Below are 17,972 nucleotides of genomic sequence, written 5' to 3'. Positions count from 1 at the left end.
GTGCGATTTGATGGGTCAATAACCTTTAATAGTTGATATTCGATAACAATAGTTTGTCGTTTTTAAGAATATATGTATCTTACTTCCGAAATAATATTTGCAGCTATGTGGACTAATATGGACAGAGACTACCTAACTGCGCAGGAGACGCTTTCATATTGTTACTAACTAATACTACTACAGATATACCTACCTATTGCAAAATTATGCTAATATTTAATATTTAAAACAGCCCTCTACATGATTTTCACGTAGCGTCACCTCTACGGTATTTTTTCTGCTAGCAATAAGATCTTAGAATATATTATAGCTGAAAAGAAAATTTTTGCATATCCTGCAATATGTTTAGATCTCATAAAAACCGAGTACTTCTATAAAAATCTGTATATGTATACACTGTCAAATGTCAATATATCTTCACTAATAAAAAAAATCATCGAAGTCTCTTTTTATTGGGTGGAGCCATTAATTAAGAGAAGAAGAAGAAGAAGAAGAAAAAAAATCATAAAAATCAACATCAGCAAAGCAACCCAACTTATAAATTCACTAGATAAAAAAACCACAAATCCTAACAGCAATTAGTTACCTACGTATCTACAATTCAATCCTCTCGTATCACATTATCTGTGCCATTCCACAGGTCACAGGTCACCGGGTCAGCCCTTGAACGAGATTGAACATTTAAACGAGCCAGTGAAATTATTTTAATCCAATCGCAAGCTGACGTCAATGCGCCATTCTTATTGTGTTGCTTTAGACTTGAGAGCTTTTTGAAGTGAACAGTTTTCCGCGTTGAGCACTTTTTAGCGGAAGATATTATACAAACTGAAAACTCGCAAAATCTTTGAGTTCGTATGTTGTAGGTTTTTACTTATATATTTTATGTTTGCTTTGTATTTTCTAACAACTCAGAGACGAGATTTATTCGAGCTGTGTCTTGTATTTTGGTATTACTTATTGCTCAAGTATGCATTGAATTCGATCATTTTTTCTGCTGTCAATGTCAAGTTCTACTTTAGAACAGAAATAGCACAGATATGTAATCGAAATGGTTTTATACTCCTTTGTTTGTATGACGATTTCGCTTGTCGTGCTTTCTTGTTGATATGGCTTCAAATATTGTAGTGTTTCTTTAGTTTTTTTATACTGTTTATTTATTACTAACTGCTCCGCGCGGTTTCACCCCCGTGGCTCCACTCCTATTGGTCGTAGCGGAGCTTTCTAACACCGAAATAATTTTTAAATCGGACCAGAAATTCCCGATATTAGCGCTTACAAACAAACAAACAAACAAACTCTTCAGCTTTATAATATTAAGTATAGATTAACAGTCACGTCGCAGCTCGAAACGGTGTATTTACATCAAACCGAACCGAACCGAGAGCTAGAACTAGAGCAAGAGCATTCTTTCGTGATCTTTTAGTGTAAACGAAAACTCGTATTCAGTGTTGTTCAGTTCTGTTTACACTTTCCACTAAAAGAAATTAACATAGTGGGGTTAGAATGAGCATTCGCTCGTTTGATGTAAATGCAGCGGAGCGATTTTCTCATTTCCATTACAGTATTTATATAATACTAGTGGTCCGCCCCGGCTTCGCCCGTGGTACATATTTCGCAATAAAAGGTAGCCTATGTCCTTTCTCGGATATCAAAATATACCCATACCAAATTTCATGCAAATTGGTTCAGTAGTTTAGGCGTGATTGAGTAACAGACAGACAGACAGAGTTACTTTTGCATTTATAAAAATCTGTACAAGTATGGATTGAATAAAGCTGGTATTCTTATACAATAAATAAATACACACCCAGCTGGATACGCCACCAGTTCGGTATTCGGATCGCAGTCCAACGCTGCATTGCTGCTCACTGTCAGACCCAGCACCGTCTCCAATTTGATCTGTGGACAATAAGAAACCCTGTTAATTATGTTTTATTAGCTTGTGAAGAGAAATCTCGAGAATTACTGCTGGCATTTTGAAAATTTCTCTATGTAATTGATTGCATGTTTGTAGAGCAGTAGGTAATTGCTTGAAAACTACATTATTTCTGAGTGTTATACATTGGATATTTTTCTTTGCTTATAAAAACGTCCCGTGGCAACCATGGTGAATGACTACATATATCAATTAACACGTAATACATAGATGTCCTATATATATAGAGAAATATCAAGATAAGAACATAAAAAAGTTTCAAATAAGTATAAAAATGTTAGTAAGGTTTCGGTTGTTTGTATTCTATGAGTTAAGTTCGTTTTTTTTTTCATTATTAGGTACGTATTTTGTATTACATTATTTTGTTATGTTGTTTTGTTTATACATATTATATTACTTAATGGTCATTCAGCATGCCGCGGCCATCTACACAACCTAAAATAATGTTTAGATGGCGGGTTGGATAACAATTTTTCAAAGAGCTTTAAACCATAAAAGAACTCCAAATTTATGCATATGAGTACAACAATAATTTCACATCTAGAACCATAAAACCAGCACAACCTTGTACCTGTATATTTGCTAAAGGTTTATGACGTCACGTGTTATCGTCCATTATCAGGTGCCATGGGGGCCTTGCGCTGTTCGTGGTGAAATAAAGATAGTTACGTATAGGTAAACCAGAATCTGATGGCAATTAGGGTAATCAAAATTTTGAGTGTGCAACCCTAGGGAAAATGGACTGAACGATCTTGATACTGCTTATTTTTTAGTTTGTTCTCAATATCATTAGTCACATTACATGAGTGGACAATACTGTACTTAATAATGAGATATCCACTTAATATTATGTAGGTACATACTTACATGTATAATATACATATTACTTTTATACAGGTAATACATATTATTATTTACACATACCTATATTTGTATGTTCATTATCATTATGCCATGTGAAAATATCGATGTTATATCGATAGAAGACTAGACTGCTTATAATTTTTTATAAAATAAAATAAAAATAAAATAAAACTATGTTTATTTTCGTTAGTATTAACAAATACACTCATTATAAAATTGACTTGGACAGCTTGGACTTGACGAATAGCCGTATTGGAAACTCCTGTAATAAGTTTTCATAAAATTATATTCCAATCAACAAACAATATTATACTTACCTACATATAATATTTTTTAATTGAAAGTATCAAAGCGGGTAAGTCCAATTTACCAATAAAATCATCTAAATTGAAAATTGTGATGTGTTTGACCCTTCTTCATCAAATATTTTTCTATACACATTATAAACAACACCTCTTGCTTGTGATCACAGCGGCTTTTTCGACATTTTCGAAGATTTTTTAGACTAAATCCTAAAAATTATTTATCAACTACAAAAAAGACAAATAATTTGACAACCAATTTGATAGTTGTCAAATAAGTTGCCACATGAAAATCTTTTATTTCTTAAATATAAATATGCCATCAGATTCTGGTAGACCTATATATGTATATCTATTAAATATACAAATATTGTCTTATTACATAACAAGGTAAAACGAACCGGGTTTAAAACGTGGTAAAAAAAATCTAAATAAAAGTTTTATTACAATTTACAATACATGTTTAAGCGAACTATAGATAAAACCTCTGTACTAAAGTTAAACCATACCTTACTATAATAGTCTTGGTTTAAACTAGAACTATTTTAAGTTTTTGTAATAAGACGACATAAGCTGTTGCCCGCTGCGGCCTAGCTGTTGCCCGCAGCTTTGTCCGCGTCGTCAAAATAAATTTCCATTGTACTTTATTGTATCCACTATTTTATTGGATGGACTGTTCTACTAATAAAGTGGCTATCTGCATGCAAATTTCATTCCGATCAGTCCAATTTTTCATATATTAATGTGTTGGTAAGCGCATAACTCGAGGAAAACGGCTAAAACGATATCGTTAATTCTTTTTTTATAATATACCTTGAAATACATCATGAAATACAGCCATCCTGGCTCTTATGGAGAGAAAATGTAGCCTAATTACATTATATTACTTACATTACATTAACATGTCAAGTTTTACACTTTTGAAGCACTATTTAGCTCATTATTTTTTTGCGCCAAACCGTATAGGCACGTTATTATCTTATACAAGTTTTAAATAACTATAATTATTATTATAAGTGATGTTTTTGTGTTGTATGATAGGAAAAACCTATTGCGTATCAGATTTCGTATATTAAGAGGAGGTATCTACTTTATATTTAAAAACTAGCTGTGCTCGGCGGTTTCAGCCGCATTGCTCAGCTCCTGTTGGTCTTAGCGTGATGATATATAGCCTTCCTCGATAAATGGGCTATTTAACACCGAAAGAATTTCTCAAAACGGACCAGTAGTTCCTGAGATTAGCGCGTTCAAACAAACAAACTCTTCAGCTTTATAATATTAGTATCTATTTCCACATACATACATGCAAACATACATTTATAATAGGTACATTATATAGTATATCAAAACAAACCTTACACTAGTAACCCAATACTCCCATTCAAAAGTCCCTTTTCTGAAGATACGTCCTCGCAAGGAGAGCTAGTTCAAGTTGTTTGACCTTGAGAAATGACGTCATCAACATGGCGGCTTATGAATGAGATTCGCAAGATACGTTTAGAAGTTAACGAGAATTAAATGCGATTTTTGTTTTGTTTATTACAAACAAACAAAATTACTTTATTGTAGACCAACAAAATAAAAATAAAAGTATTATGATATCCAGATAATACGTAAAGACATTGTGCTTTATTATGCTAAACATTTAGGTTTAATTCTAATAATTTTAGATTTTAATTTTAAATGAACATCTTCTTAAAACAATTATTTAATTTATATTTTTATTTCAAGTTATAATAGCAACCTACTTCCTACTTGTTAATTTACCTACATAATATTTTGTTCATTCAAAAAGTTTAAGTTGGAAGGTTAGATACGAAACTAGTCTCTCACACAAAAACAAACGAATATCGTTAATTCAATTTAATTGTATAGTGCCAAGATAACTTGAAATTAATTAGAATAGAGAACAAATAAATACGACAACAACACGCACAAACTAGAAATTAATATTCATTTTATCGTAAAAACTAAAAACAGACGCAATAGTCCTCACTCCTTAACTCCAACAAGAAAAAAAATCTCACTAACTACAACGATAAACCAGTTTGTTCAATCCTACTAATATTATAAATGCGAAAGTTTGTGAGGATGTGTGTGTGTGTTTGTTACTCTTTCACGCAAATGCTACTGAACCGATTACAATGAAAATTAGCACACATATAGAGGGTAACTCGGATTAACACATAGGATAGGTTTTATCCCTGAAATCCCACGAGAATGGGAACTATACGGGTTTTCTTTGAAAACGTGGGCGAAGCCGCGGGCGGAAATCTAGTCCGTACTATTTGTGACAATTGCACAAAAAACTCAAGGCAAGTTCTAGCAGTACTAGTCTATATAACTGTAGTTTTTAAAGTAAATATAAATAGATACGACGGTTCCCACGAGGACAGGTTTTAGACGACACTTTTTGTCAAAACTACATTGTTTATTGTGCTTTTAATTTCGATTTCATTCGACTTTTTTACATTCACGACTTGTTAATGGAATACTTATTGTACTCCAACAGATATTACGCTCTTTTTATTAACTTGCTAGTTATAGAACCCCGACTTCGTGTGTGATAGACTGTCGAAGAATGATCAATTCAGAAACATTAGTACCCATGTACAACACTTTGCTGAATATATCATTAAATGCATAGTTTATGATTCTATATAGATATTTGTTTTATTATACAGAAATTTGTTTTATATCTTTATTATATATAAATCTCGTGTCACAATGTTTGTCCTCAATAGACTCCTAAACCACTTAACCGATTATAATAAAATTCGCACACCATGTGCAGTTCGATCCAACTTGAGAGATAGGATAGTTTAAACATGTAGATACCACGGGCGAAGCCGGGGCGGACCACTAGTTTACTTATAAAATTCTCAAAGCAAATTGCATTCATATTTCAGATCTATTCAGTCTTTAAAGTCTAACATACTAACATACCTACTTTTCCCTTAACAATATTAAGTAATGTTTAGGTTTACAACCGATAGTTTCTTCAACAATTTCACACATACGCAATTACTCGATACGGCCATAGACCATAGGCCATAAGCTTTCAAACAGACGTCATAAAATTAATAAATCGTAACGGAACCGAACCCGCTTTCACCATCTAGTTGCAGTACAATTATTATTGGAAAATGCGTGTACTACACGATTTTATATTAGGATAGATTCAGCACCATATTGTGAGTTGTGACGTCACGTCATAGATGTTCATTCAAAAGAATTAATGGTCTAAGTTTAGCAATAGCGTTTGTGTTTAAATTTTAAATAAACTGTTGTTAAAGGAGCAAAACTGTTTTTTACATATTTTTATTTTTTTCAAATGATTGTATCGCATTTATCAATTACATATTCTTGATCAAATTTTAATATGACAACTGAAGTTTAACTGAAGAAGTGTCCAAAGCGGACACTTCTTCAAAGAATCCAAAAATAAAAAGGTAATTAGGACGTTTTAAACTATACTAGCTTCCCGCCCGCGACTTCGCCCGCTTTGTCTAAAACATAATAAATTATATATGTACTAAAACTTTCCTCTTGAATCCCTCTATCTTTAAAAAAAAACCGCATCAAAATCCGTTACGTAGTTTTAAAGATTTAAGCATACAAACGGACAGGGACAGAGAAAGCGACTTTGTTTTATACTATGTAGTGACATCGGAATAAAGATCTTTTATCGAATGCAAAGATGTTTCGCATTCCACATCTTTTAATCAAAACACTTAAAAAAATTCCAACTACCCTACACTATTCAAGAAAAGTTCTTACATCTCTCTATACCTAACTCCATAGGGACAATTTTAAAGACTAGCCATCAACATACAGAAATACTTTAGATTATCAACTCAAATATGTCACTTTATTTTCCATACGAAATTTCCAACTACCCTACCTTCAAGAGATTACTCTTCTCTCTATAGTTAACACTGCTATGGAATATATTATAAGACCATCAACATACAGAAATACTTTCCCATTATCAACTCAAATATGTCACTTTATTTTCCATACGAAATTTCCAACTACCCTACCTTCAAGAGATTACTCTTCTCTCTATAGTTAACTCTGCTATGGAATATATTATAAGACCATCAACATACAGAAATACTTTCCCATTATCAACTCAAATATGTCACTTTATTTTCCATACGAAATTTCCAACTATCCTACCTTCAAGAGATTACTCTTCTCTCTATAGTTAACTCTATATGGAATATATAAGACCATCAACATACAGAAATACTTTCCCATTCACAACAGATATAGCCACGACCTTTTTTTCCGTGGGCGAACGTGTTATTTTGCAACTTAAACATAGGTGACATTTTAACCTACTTATAGATATATATTTCTTAATGCTTTACTATCAAAGATTATTGCATAGTATGTCGTGTTTCATTTGCACGATTTTTTGTGTATATCTATATTATACATCTAAGGAGAGCAAAGATTTTAATTGGTACGTACTTGATCGACCTTGAAATTTTTTACCAGTATAAATTACTATTTTTTCTAATTTTTATCCCGTTTCAGCCGATACGGAATTGATTTATTAGGAATTAAGTGATAAAAACGATGTTATTACACACATCGTACAAATATTATAAACTAGCTTTCCACCCGCGGCATCGCCCGCGCATTCAAAGAAAACCCCTCATAGTTCCCGTTCCCGTGGGATTTCCGGAATAAAACCTATCCTATTTCCTGGGGTAAAAATTAGCCTATGCCCTTTCCCGGGTATTAAAATATCTCTATACCAAATTTCATGCAAATTGGTTCAGTAGTTAAGGCGTGATTGAGTAACAGACAGACAGAGTTACTTTCGCATTTATAATATAAGTATGGATGCGAAAGTTTGTGAGGATGTGTATGTGTTTGTTACTCTTTCACGCAAATACTACTGAACCGAATACAATGAAATTTAGCACACATATAGAGGGTAACTTGGATTAACCCATGGGATAGGTTTTATCCCGGAAATCCCACTGGATCGATAACTATATGGGTTTTCCTTTGGAAACGCGGGCGGAAATCTAGTATTTCATAACTTATATTTCTCGCGCCATACCCATCGTCTGAACAAAAAAAATAGTTATAGAGACTTTTTGCATCCTATACAAACACGTGACCAAGTAGTACCTACAATTTTAACTTGAATTATATTGATCGATCTTCAGGATTCTTTTTCAAAATTTTAACTACCTAGATAGGTATAGAACAGTTCTTAGCCCTGATCTCTCGGTAAAATATAAGCAACACAGAGTAAAATGTAACACGTTTAAATAAATCCAAATAATATTTTCCGCATTCATTTTTAATTAAGCTCTTAATCCTACTTAAAGATCATACTCAAGATCATAAGTAATAATAAAACAATATTGTTATATAATGGAATTCATTATAACTTCAATGGGTGTCTCGATTATTGTTATATCAAATTACGTCATTATTGAACATTTGTAGATCATTCTAGAAATAATGTAGGTAGACGTACTTTATTCTATAAAGCGTGAGTATAAGTTTGAAGGAAATCTATAGATGGAGAAAAAAAAATCGATAATCTATCTATTAATTTAAATGCGAAAGCAAATCTGTCTGTCTGTCTCTTCAAGTACCCTAGGTTCTATACTATACTATGATAGTTTGATAAACGAACGAAGATTTGTTTGATGATGAAGAATTGGGAAAGGACATAGGAGAGATCTACGGTCTTACTAATAAAATGTTACCCATTCGCTATTCAATGGATTAGTTATTGCAATAACCTGTCTTGTTTTTATGATTGACGTTTCATGTGAGCAAGAGCAGGGCACAGCTATGGTAGAAAATGGTTGAAATTTATCCATTGTTTAACTTTTTATTAGTAAGGCCGTAAGAATGTTGACGACGCGCAGTGGTAAAGTAACTGCCTACTGAGCCGACGGTCCCGGGTTCGATCCCCGGTCAGGGCAAATATTTGTGTGATGAACTCAATTATTTGTTCTTGGGTCTGGGTGTTATTATCTATATATGTATTTATTAAATAATAAATATTATATTTATCGTCGTCTAGTACCCACAACACAAGCCTTAATTAAGCTTACTGTGGGACTAGGTCGATTTGTGTAATAATGTCCTATAATATTTATTTATTTATTTATTTATTTAATGTAGTATGGAAATAATACTTATTGCATTAGGTATCATTAAAACATAAACAAAAAACCTTCCACTAGTTAATTCACGGTTCCGGTAAGTCCATCAAAATAATTCTAGAAGTGAATCATACTGATAAATCAGTCTTATAGCCCAATTGAAAGAGGTCGAATCGCTTATAAATGATATCATACAAGGAATAAGAAAATTGCACTTCTCGTAGGTGTCGGTTAAGATAAACAAATTTAAGAATTAACTGATTTTAAAAACGATTTATTCAATATTCATGTCTGGGTTTGAGACAACCTGAATCTATACTAAAATTATAAAGCTGAAGAGTTTTTTTTGTTTGAACGCGCTAATCTCAAGAACTACCGGTCCGATTTGAAAAATTATTTCCGTGTTATTTATCGAGGAAGGCTATCCCTACTAATATTAATATTATAAATGCGAAAGTAACTCTGACTGTTTGTCTGTTACGCTTTCCCGCTTAAACCTCTCAACCGATTTTGATGAAATTTGGCACAGACAATCTTTAGACCCTGAGACAGAACATAGGCTACCTTTTATTGCGAAATATGTACCACGGGTGAAGCCGGGGCGGACCGCTAGTAGACTATAATATCACGCTAAGACCAACAGGAGCTGAGCACTGCGGGTATAATCGCGGGACACAGCTAGTACCTCTATATTATCTAAAACGCATTCAATACCTACCCCATTAATAACATATATCGAAACTGTCAAGTCGATAATCAACACACTTACCTACTTTCAACATAATGAGAGTCCAGGTTTTGCTCGATTAGTATAGAAAGGTCGATTAGTTTGTACCTAGTGCTGTTTAGATTTCCCTAATTACTTCTTCGAATCACTACATAGTATAAAACAAAGTCGCTTTCTCTGTCCCTATGTATGCTTAAAACTTTAAAACTACGCAACGGATTTTTTTAATAGATAGAGTGATTCAAGAGGAAGGTTTTACTATATAATTTATTAGGTTTTAGACAAAGCGGGCGAAGCCGCGGGCGGTAAGCTAGTAGGATATAAGATAACATATGTAGGTACTTAATTATTATTCTAGTTATACCTCGGGGCAAACAAAACTTTCATCTTCCATTTCAAGCCTTGATTGATTTATAAAAAAACTATCTGTTGCCCGCAGCTTTGTCTGCGTGGAAAAGATTACTTTCATCCCATTGCGGGTAGAATTTATCGAAATCCTTTCTTAGCGGATGCCTTCGTCCTAACGGCTAACATCTACCTGCATGCGAAATTTTAGGACGATCTGTCCAGTGGTTTGGGCTGTGCGTTGATAGTTCACTATATCAGTCAGAGTCAATCACCTTAGCGTTATTTACATGCATATTTAGAAGTGTACTGTATGTTTTATTTGACACACACTGATTTCATCAAAAGGTGTGATTTAGCAGTGAAAGTATAACATACAGTTCCATTATAATATTAGTATGGATATAGAGCAATATTGTTTGTAGATTGTATTGGTATATATGTATTTGTTTGGCACCTGACTTGTTCTAATCTTCACTATCACAAATTTTGAATATTAAAAATTAATCATTAGAAATTTAAGATTAAAGTTCATCATCATCATAACATCCGACGATGTGAGGGCGTAGTTATTTAGTCAGATTCTTTTCACATTAATTATTATTGTAGTGCAATATTTCACATTTCATTAATTATATTCTATATTATTTTTTAGTGTTCTTTTTCAATAAATGTTATTTGCTATTTATTTAATTCTCATCCGTTGCTATATTGTCTACTAAAACAATTTATCAACTATTTAATTAACAATCCACTGAAATCATTAAAAAAACTTACCTCATAAGCCGGCGTGTGTATACTGTCCTTAATGACTGGACCACTGTTTCTCGGCCCAATGAACGCCATATTCGCATTTTAAACAAAACGCCACTATCAAATACACGCACTATTTCAAATTTGGAACACGCAGTGTCAAATTCGAAATCGGAACACGTGTCAAATTTGAATTTGGAATGTCACTTTTAAACTTCGAACTGTACGCGCCGCACTGCATTCCATTTCTCGAATTATTTACTTTATAAAGGAGCTTGCTCACTCACTGCACTAGAAATTATTTATGTGAATTAAAGTATAGCGTTTGCAGTTTTCTTAGTAATATTTATAAATGATTTAATACCATTATAGTTCTGAATTTTAAAATAATGTATGTTAATGATAGTCTATACTGTGATAGAACCAATAATATACTAACTGAATCTATCACATTTATTTATTAATTAAGTTTATTACATGCTCTATCTAGAAGCCTTATATTACATACCTTATTATACGACCGTATTACCTTTATTTTAAACTTTTAAGTTTAATCATCGCTGTAGTTAGTTCCATCTATATCTTAATAAAACTTATCTATATCTGTTCATTACTGTATAGATAAGAAAAACCAATTTTAAACACGTTAATATTTAAAAGGAGAAATTTATCAAAAAACCGATCTTATTCTAATTCTAAGCTATACCTCGCGGTTTTAATCAGAGACAAATCCGCGTGCAGAGCAATTATAGCTTATATGTATATTATAAGCTATAATTGCTTTATTGTTATGGTAGGTACAAAGCTACATCACTACCTCGTCATACTACATCACTATAGAGTATAGACTATCATTAAAATCCGTAGGTATAATGATTTGCGCGTTAAATGGTAAAAAGAACAGGTTGTCTGGCAGAGATTTCTGTGTAGCAATAAGGCTGCCATTTGTACGATAATTCTTACCGATAAGTTTGTATTAGATTTACCCGTTTAATTCTTTCTAGGATGAACCATAATAAATAAATAACGAGCATATTCAATACATTCTTACAAAAATCCAGACCAGTTTAACTTTAACCCATTAAGCCCCGAGCAGCCCGATCGGGCCACGACACAATAGATTTTCTATTGTGTCTGTGATTCCGGGGGCTGAGTTATTACAGATAAACCTATGGTTTATCCAGGAAGTATTTCTCGCACAGACCTACACGTTATCGCTAACACATACTTAACGTTTTTATCACGACACTAAATTTTTCAACCTTGTAAGTACTCGTGTAATACGGCAGGTTCCTTTTCTGTTTTACGTTTATTTTTGAAATGAAACTTGTTTAGAGTCTAGAGTAAAATTTCAAGATCGCGTCATGGCAATACCGTCACGTCATAGAGAAGGCGACGACGTTGATTGTTGGCACATATTACTACTGAACCGATTACAATGAAATTTTGCACACATATAGAGGGTAACTTGGATTAACATATAGGGTAGATTTTATCCTGTAAATCCCACGGGAACGGGAACTACGCGGGTTATTCTTAAAAAACGCGTGAGAAGCCTGGGCGGATAGCTAGTCTATTATAATTGTACGTACATTTCTTGTTGCGTATAAGTAAAAGTACTCTAGTTAAAACCAGTCTATAGGGACATACCTTTTGCTTTCTCTCGTTATTTATTAACTTCTCCTTTCTATATTTATCGCATTTGTAAATCATTTTAATGATATCTAAATAAGAATAGGAATTTATAATCTATGCTGTTAAAAAAAACGTACAAACCAAGATTTCTCTCTCTTAAAAATGTTAAATTTCAGTTTTTCTGTAGGAATATTCAATATAAGCGTCTTATAAAAAGAGCGTGTGTGCCGAGTACACGTGTCAGAAATGAAACTTCTCTGGCAAGATTCAAAGATATCAAAATCATCGCCTTACACATCACGTGACGATGTTGTATAATATTCTAGCTTTCCACCTGCACCTTCGCCTTCATCGAAAACCACGCTATCCATTGATGAAAACAGAACGAAAATATACAGTAGTCTTCGAATTTATCGCGAGCAAACTCACATGGATTTATTTCATAACTAGCGGTCCACCCCGGCTTTGCCCATGGTACATAATTCGCAATAAAAGGTAACCTATGTTCTTTTTAAGGGTCTAAAGATTGTTTGTGTCAAATTTCATCAAAATCGGTCCAGTAGTTTATGCGTGAGAACCATACATACATAGATACGTACAAACCTTTCCTCTTTATAATATTAGTATAGATACGTAGTGATACATGTTACATGAAAGTTAATACAAACTACCTTTTATTCGTAGAATATTTTTCATCAACCGATACAATCTCGTGCCGATACAGCTGTATCGATTAATATCGATTATACAAGTGAAAGCTAATTAATCGATTCAATAATACGATTACTGTTTCACTGTCGGTTAAGTACTTTCCAATACTGATTGACTGTTAATTGCTTTTGTCAGTTCGTTTGTTTAAACAAAATAACTAAAGAAATACTTAATTAAAATTTTTATATTATTCTGATGTAATCTAGATATTACTATTAAGTTTCATCCAAATCTGCCCAGTAGTTTTTTCGTGGAAGCGTATCAAACAGTCATCCCAATTCATCCCAAATTTTCGTTTTGACTTATGAGTAGGATAATTAAATAATTGTTAGTGTGCTATGCATCTACAGAGTACCTACCTACAGAACTAATAATATTATAATATTATAGTTTATAATACAGAGATATTCTCTTGAATGAAAAATAAATTTTATTAATTTACTCGTTTTAAATGCGGTCTAAAGTACTAATTGTATACAAAAATTATATATTAAAAGCGATAAACAGCTTAATGAATTTTGCAGCCTTATAGTAGTGATTCCCTTCCAGTCAATCAGGGCAAATGATCAAGTCCATGAAGTATAATATTTTATTTCAAATCGTCTCTATAATATTGCATCCAACAAACTTCGTCTCACCTTAACACCTAAACCTATTCACAAAACAACACTAACCAAACATCCCTTCAACAAAAAAGCCGTTAACTTTCCATTTCAAGCGCGGAAACCGCTTGCCGGAACCGCGTGATCGCGGGAAATAGCCTAACGCCGTATATATGATTGGTGAACTCACGACGCCATATTGGTTCCGCTGTGGATAGGGCTGGCACGATATTTACCAATATTTTTATATTAACAAAAATTTTAAGAAAACATTATTTTTTAAGCTCTTCGGCTTTTACTAAAAAATATCAAACAATCACTCGGCATCCTGCAATCGAGACTATAAATAAAAAGTGAGTCGTGTAGTAAATTTAGTAGGTAATGTGTAATGTGTAAAAATCATATTTAAAAACAACAACATACTTTTCCGAGATTACAAGAACCTACGGTCTACTTATAATGTTTTTATATCATTCTTGCAAAAAAAACTAGTACTAACTACAATGTTCAATTATTTTTGCAAAAATCAATACAATTTTGTATTTCTTATTTATTTGGCACAGCCCTAACCACCGCCATATTAGTTTTCTGTACATGGAAGACACATCGACTGAATTGCAAATGTCATCCAAATACAGGCATAGGTTTTACAAATAGTCTGTTAGCTTTCAGACTTCTAATCGTATCATTATACACTACAGTTATTAAAAATAACCAATCCCTAAAAAATCGATCAGCGAAACAGATGTATGCATAATGCATCCGCCCCTTATCCCACTACACACGGGACTTCATTTTTTTATTTAAAAATAAAGGCTACTTAGATAAACAAACCATGTTATATTCTCATTTACTAATATGTAGTATGAAGAAATCTATTATATAAAAATGAAACGCTAAATTTGTTGCTCAGCGCAAATCTCGAGAACAGCTGAACCGATTTCGTTATAATATTCCTTGAAGTACGACTTACGAGGTTACGAGGATGATTCTTATAAAGAGAAAACGTAAACATGTACCACGGGCATAAGAAAATCTACTGTAAACTAACTATATTTTTAAAACATAATACAAACAGCTACACAAACTGCATGTTTGTTTACTTAATCTGAAACCAGCAGTAAAAAAATATATTCACCTTAAAAAGATAAACTATAGAACATGACGTGAATATTATATTAGACATATTAAAAAAATAATATTTCATTAAAATTTATTCAATGTTATAGAAAAATCAGGACTTGTAAATTTTTTATGAAATGCCTTACCCGGCTTAAACTATGAGGTTACTTACAAATTAGAACAACAACCAAATAAACAACAAATATGCAAAAATTAGCCCTTGCAAGTAATCGAACCAGCTACCTTTCACTTTCCACTTTCACTGGGTACATGAACAATGGTCGATTACGAGATGAATTGCTTTTTTGCTGAACGTCGTGCGTATGCGCATGGGTATTATAGAGCAAGATGTAGCAATACTGCATAAGTTAAATCTTTATATTAGCAGTATGCTATACTGTTCATATAAAGATTTACTTTTGGTTTGGCTGAACGCACACATCCTACTGATTTATTTTTGTGTAACTACCTACCAATATTGTACCTTTCATTATCCAAGTTTGACTTCAATTTATAAGCAGATCTAGTACAATTTTTGTAAAATCAGATACGTCTAAATCAGCGTATACAATATTATAAATGCGAAAGTTTGTGAGGATGGATGTACTGAACCAATTACAGTTAAATTTGGTATGTAGGCAGATTAAGAGCTAGAAAAAGGTTATCTCAGAAATCTCTCAAGAACGGGAACCATGCGGATTTTTCTTTGAAAACGAGGGCGAAGCTGCGGACGAAAATCTAGTATCGATATCCATTTATAACGACACATCTAATTCAATATGTTCGTAGCCTTTATTATTAATAACTATATTTACATAGCAATCGAAACCGATCACGGGCATGTTCACATCATAAAACACACATTACATAATCCTAAATCAAAATTTACAACAGAGTTACCTCCTTTCGTAATATAAATATGCATAATGACAAGTCGAAAGCACTTCTTAAAGATATATCTTGTTGGATAAAATTGAAAGAGATTTGTACCACACATAATTTGTCAATTAGATCTTAATAAATTTAAAACAGCACCCACAGAGTCTACTGCCCGCTCTTCTCTTTAGAAATTACCTTCGGGACCTGTGGTAAATACGCAATATGAAAATACAAATCGTTTCAGAAGTGTATTTAAATAAATACATTCTTATATTGCTATTGCAGCATATAATTGAAACTTGCGAAAAATCAAACCAATCTTAAAAGATCAACCATAGCTTCTTTCGGGCTCTTCTCTGTATAAACTGCCTTCAGAACCGGTCCTAAATATGTATTACTAACTTCGATTCTATTCTTTTTAGCGTGATGATGTATAACTATAGCTTTCATCGATAAATTGGCTTTCTAATTCCTTAGCTTTTCGCCTCCAATCAATCAAGGTAACAAACTATTTAGTTATAATATTAGTATAGATAACGATTCAAAAACTCTTCTTACACCTCCTCTACACTACTCGCGAAGTTCCTCGGCGAAGTACTCGGCCGAAGTCCGCGGTGCTACAAAAAGTTGGACGAAGTAAGCCGAACTGCCTCTCTACATTATTCTTTTCGTCTAACCTCGTTCAAGAAAGACATAAAAGAAGTCCAATACAATGCACATATTATACTGGTTTTCCACTGCAAACTGCGCAAATATACCAAAGCTTTTTAACTGTGAAAAAAGATTCCTAACATCTAACTATCAAAACAAAGCACACGACAAGCCAATTAACCAATCTCCAACGGAAGGTGTGAGCAAGGTCAGCCCACGCCACCTACGCCCTTATTATCATACACTTGTATTAAGAAAGTGGCCCATTCCATTCCTACCTAGTTGAGCTTGTTAAAAATCCTTGTGAATACTATTTGATACGTGATATGTTTTGTTATAGATTGTAACATGATTTGCTTGTAAATTACAACTTACTATGTAGGTACTTTAGCGCGACTGACGTACGCACTAATGGTCGGTGAAGCTCTGCAACCGGCCGTACTAGTAATTTGCATCCATCAGAAACGCGAAAATTTGTAAGAATTTTTGTAACGTTTTCAAAAACAGCAGTTATGTACGATATTTTGAACAAAGATAGATTATTGCATTATAGTCTGGATTAGCACATAGGCTACCTGTATAAAAATGAATTCTTTTTAACACTCTTTTTAGCTTTACCTGTATATTTGTACATAAACGACATGTATGTACAAAATATTTTATTCAAAGTGTGTACACTTATCAGAGATTGGTAAACTATATGATTTCAATCATTCTTAATGAACTTTTCATTTGTGTATAACTACCCGAACGAACCCGCGGGATCGAGCTAGTTATTTTACGTAACTCAATTAAAAGTTTGATGTTGTCTTTAATTTCATATCGTTATATCCTATTATATACATATATATGACCTATTTACTTAGGGTCTTTCTGCAGACTCGTTGACACATTTTCTGAATTGCGCAATTGACGTATTTTCGCTGCTAAGTATTATTATAAACTTCCCGACAAGCGGCGGGCTGGTAAAAAAGTAATTAAAATGTTCAATTATACTTTTATTGTACTGTATTTATAATATTTTTGTCCTTAAACGAGTAGGTATTTTTATTGTGTCATAAGTTCTATTTTAGGACAAGATACATTCAACATATTTCACTATTCAATTTTGTTTATAGGCACCATTGACGTTTAAAACTGTCCGAAGCTATAAACTCTGCCTTAGCGTATAGGCAGACTTTTTCCACCGTCTATAAACACTTGTTACACTTGTAGTGTCACAGGTTCTTTGCCGAACTTTTAGTGATAATCTTTTCTTAAGGCTGGTTGCAGAGCTTGACCGACCGTCAGTGCGTACGT

General features: G+C 33.0%; 1 protein-coding gene across 5 annotated transcripts in view; it reads right to left on the bottom strand.

Moving 5' to 3' along the window:
• The window catches only part of LOC123704247 (mitogen-activated protein kinase-binding protein 1), a 110,235-nt gene that overhangs the window by 54,960 nt on the left and 37,303 nt on the right, over positions 1–17,972 (bottom strand). For 4 of the 5 annotated variants that reach the window (XM_045652550.1, XM_045652553.1, XM_045652554.1 and 1 more), the window contains exon 3: positions 1,808–1,899. In XM_045652550.1, coding sequence (XP_045508506.1) covers positions 1,808–1,899 — 92 coding nt within the window. Of the gene's footprint in view, positions 1–1,807; positions 1,900–11,097; positions 11,327–17,972 lie in introns of those variants that run through there. The other variant, XM_045652551.1, reaches the window with a different exon arrangement.

This window comes from Colias croceus, chromosome 29 (genome assembly GCF_905220415.1).
Source record: "Colias croceus chromosome 29, ilColCroc2.1".
Lineage (NCBI taxonomy): Eukaryota > Metazoa > Arthropoda > Insecta > Lepidoptera > Pieridae > Colias > Colias croceus.
This window is presented reverse-complemented; position numbering and strand designations above follow the sequence as displayed.